Source organism: Culex quinquefasciatus, chromosome 2 (assembly GCF_015732765.1).
Source record: "Culex quinquefasciatus strain JHB chromosome 2, VPISU_Cqui_1.0_pri_paternal, whole genome shotgun sequence".
In the NCBI taxonomy this organism is placed as follows: Eukaryota; Metazoa; Arthropoda; class Insecta; order Diptera; family Culicidae; genus Culex; species Culex quinquefasciatus.
In genome coordinates this window covers 64,552,411-64,555,978 of record NC_051862.1, presented here as the reverse complement: position 1 = coordinate 64,555,978, position 3,568 = coordinate 64,552,411, and the positions used below count along the sequence as shown (strand labels likewise).

At 29.2% G+C, this 3,568-nt stretch overlaps 1 protein-coding gene across 1 annotated transcript; it reads right to left on the bottom strand.

The window, feature by feature from the left end:
* Nucleotides 1–1,011: 1,011 nt before the first annotated feature.
* LOC119767637 lies at nt 1,012–2,133 on the bottom strand. Its single transcript, XM_038256642.1, has 2 exons — nt 1,835–2,133; nt 1,012–1,771 (listed from the first exon to the last, which is right to left on the bottom strand). Exons 1-2 carry the CDS (start codon nt 2,027–2,029, stop codon nt 1,598–1,600), a joined length of 369 nt encoding a protein of 122 aa, XP_038112570.1. The 5' UTR covers nt 2,030–2,133; the 3' UTR covers nt 1,012–1,597.
* Nucleotides 2,134–3,568: the final 1,435 nt, after the last annotated feature.

Genomic DNA, 3,568 nt, shown 5'->3' with positions numbered 1-3,568 from the left:
TTACTCCTAAATCATCATACTGCGTTTTTGAACGATATTTGAACTGAAACAAGGAAATTTCAAGTTTTTGCACGCGTATAAAACATTCATACTCCTTGAAATACTGTTTATGATAAGCAGATTGTAAGGGACTCTTCAATTCCTTTCATAGCCACCATTTCGATCCTACTACAAACAACAATCGTCCCTACTCCCATATGCTCGGCAAATCCATCCAATTCTCCCTCGAACAGTCAATACCATTTCAACGCTCATCGATTTCTCTCCTCCCACGCCAATTTCCTTTAGCCTGGGATCACGCACATTATCCTGCCATTGTTCCATCCTCGTTGGACTTGCTGCAGTCCCACACTGTAGTTCTCCTACTCCAATGCGATGCTCCACTCCACTTTCCATGCAAAACGAAAACACTTTTATGTTTGCCATTCGCCTTGGGGACATAATAAGGAAATATTTTGCCTTTCCCCCCTCAACTTCACATGGTTGAGTAACACAGTTGCAACCCATTTCGTCGCCGTCGTGCTAACTTGTCGTACGTGCATTTTGGGCCAAATTGAGTTAAGAACGCCATTTTGTGAAAACCAAAAAAGCTCCGAAATTTTTTGTCACTTTTTATATGAAAGTAGTTTCAATCTTGTCGTGCTATCTTGTCACTCCCTGAAAATTGATGTAAGTGCGACAAAGGCCAAAGGGATTTCAGGTCAGGATGCGTTTGACGCACGTACACGGATAGAAATCCTGTCCGCGAAATTGACAACATTGTTGTCGATTCGTTCTAAAATTCGTTTCAGAATGTTTTCGACCAGTCGTCCGGTAACATTTGCAATGATATCGATAAAAAATGTTGTCGATTTCGTCAACATAACTATCTTGGTCTGAATGCGCCGAAATGTATGCAATTTGCAAAGTATCGATATAGCGTCGATATTTTGCTTATCAAATTGACCGTTATAGCTCAAAACAATTTCGGAATGGTAAATAATATCAGAAAACAGTTTATTCGCAAAAAAATACTTTTATTTTCGTTTTTGAACCTACAATTAATTCACACTAAGATGTAGGAGTAATGTGGATTACAATCTTGGTTAATTTCGTCCCTAATGTATTTGCGCAGCGTAAGCAGGTGGTTCGTGGTCATGATGAACGTGCATCAGGCATCAGAGCTGGTTGGATTGGGAGAGAGATTAGAGATTGTGCAAAAGAATTTGAGCTTGTGGATCTTACCCGCTGCCGTTAGGATCAGCACTTAGAGCCAATCAGTTGACGTACATCCGGCGCGGTCGGACGTCGGGCGCAGCTTCAGCTCAAAGAATTACGGTCGGTCAGACTTGAGCAAAAGGCGGGCGCCTTGACAATCGGCAGGTGGGAAGTTTCTCCTTGGCGTCACAGTTTAGTTTGATTCTGACCTGTGGAAAGAGATGATTAGTTTGATGAAACTTGAACACATCTGAAGACTACTTACTTTTAGCAGACCAATTTCACAGAGGCAGATTGGGACACACGTCGGGGCATGAAAAGTCCGTTTATGTAAAATCCCAGTAGCTTTTCCTTGCCACCAAGAGTTTCCAGCGGGACGTTGATCATGGCTTGTTTCTTCCTATCCGTCGAACGTGATATCCATAGCTGGTCCAAATGAGGCTCGATCAGTTGTATACGATCCAGCTGTTCCCGTTCCCGTTTCTTCGTTTTGTTCTTGAGCGTCAGGATCGTCCTCGGTAGGATGACGCGCAGGAGTATTCTGCCAAACCGCCTTTTCCTTCGGCGTTTTGTATTAAAATTGAAAATGGAAAACACTTAGGCTGGATATCATCTAAATATTTTGAAATGAACTCACCTTGCTGCACATCGGAGTTAAATTTCCTTTTTCGAGATGATCCGGTTTTAGTTTAATGCCGACGACGACGTCGCAATCGGCCAAAATCATAGAAGCGGTCTCTGGACAACGGCAACGGATTATGGTCATCGAATTTGACCACATCGAATGGCACGAGCTGGACATCAACAAACAATTCTCACAATCTCCCAGCATCGGCTGGGGAACCTGTAAAAAAATTAAAAAAAAATCATGAAATCTAAGACTTTAAAAATTTAAAAATTAAATAAATCCGAAAAACTTAAAATATAAAGACCATAAAAAAAATTTAAATATCAAAAATACGATCATCGAAAAACCCAAAAAAAGTCAAAAACCAAAAATAATACAATCTATATAAAATAATTTATAAAACTAAAAATCTAAATCCTAAAAATTTTAAGATAAATGTCATACCATAAAAAAAATCTAATACTCAAAAATTCTTATTCTAAATTTTTTAAAATTCTTTCTTCTAATTCTAAAATTCTAAAATTCTAAAATTCTAAAATTCTAAAATTCTAAAATTCTAAAATTCTAAAATTCTAAAATTCTAAAATTCTAAAATTCTAAAATTCTAAAATTCTAAAATTCTAAAATTCTAAAATTTAAAATTTAAAATTTTAAAATTTTAAAATTTAAAATTCTAAAATTCTAAAATTCTAAAATTCTAAAATTCTAAAATTTAAAATTCTAAAATTCTAAAATTCTAAAATTCTAAAATTCTAAAATTCTAAAATTCTAAAATTCTAAAATTCTAAAATTCTAAAATTCTAAAATTCTAAAATTCTAAAATTCTAAAATTCTAAAATTCTAAAATTCTAAAATTCTAAAATTCTAAAATTCTAAAATTCTAAAATTCTAAAATTCTAAAATTCTAAAATTATAAAATTATAAAATTATAAAATTATAAAATTCTAAAATTCTAAAATTATAAAATTATAAAATTTAAAATTTAAAATTCTAAAATTTAAAATTCTAAAATTCTAAAATTCTAAAATTCTAAAATTCTAAAATTCTAAAATTCTAAAATTCTAAAATTCTAAAATTCTAAAATTCTAAAATTTAAAATTCTAAAATTCTAAAATTCTAAAATTCTAAAATTTAAAATTCTAAAATTCTAAAATTCTAAAATTTAAAATTTAAAATTCTAAAATTTAAAATTTAAAATTCTAAAATTCTAAAATTCTAAAATTCTAAAATTCTAAAATTCTAAAATTCTAAAATTCTAAAATTCTAAAATTCTAAAATTTAAAATTTAAAATTTAAAATTTAAAATTCTAAAATTCTAAAATTCTAAAATTCTAAAATTCTAAAATTCTAAAATTCTAAAATTTAAAATTCTAAAATTCTAAAATTCTAAAATTCTAAAATTCTAAAATTCTAAAATTCTAAAATTCTAAAATTCTAAAATTCTAAAATTCTAAATTTAAAATTCTAAAATTAAAATTCTAAAATTCTAAAATTCTAAAATTTAAAATTCTAAAATTTAAAATTCTAAAATTCTAAAATTCTAAAATTCTAAAATTCTAAAATTTAAAATTTAAAATTCTAAAATTCTAAAATAAAATTCTAAAATTTAAAATTCTAAAATTCTAAAATTTAAAATTTAAAATTCTAAAATTTAAAATTCTAAAATTCTAAAATTCTAAAATTCTAAAATTCTAAAATTCTAAAATTTAAAATTCTAAAATTCTAAAATTCTAAAATTTAAAA

Excerpts from the sequence above, each read along its gene's own strand:
- LOC119767637 (XM_038256642.1), bottom strand. The coding sequence starts at position 2,029 with ATGCTGGGAGATTGTGAGAATTGTTTGTTGATGTCCAGCTCGTGCCAT. Across the intron at positions 1,772-1,834 it reads TAACTCCGATGTGCAGCAAG|TACAAAACGCCGAAGGAAAA; the intron begins GTGAGTTCATTT and ends TTTCAATTTTAA.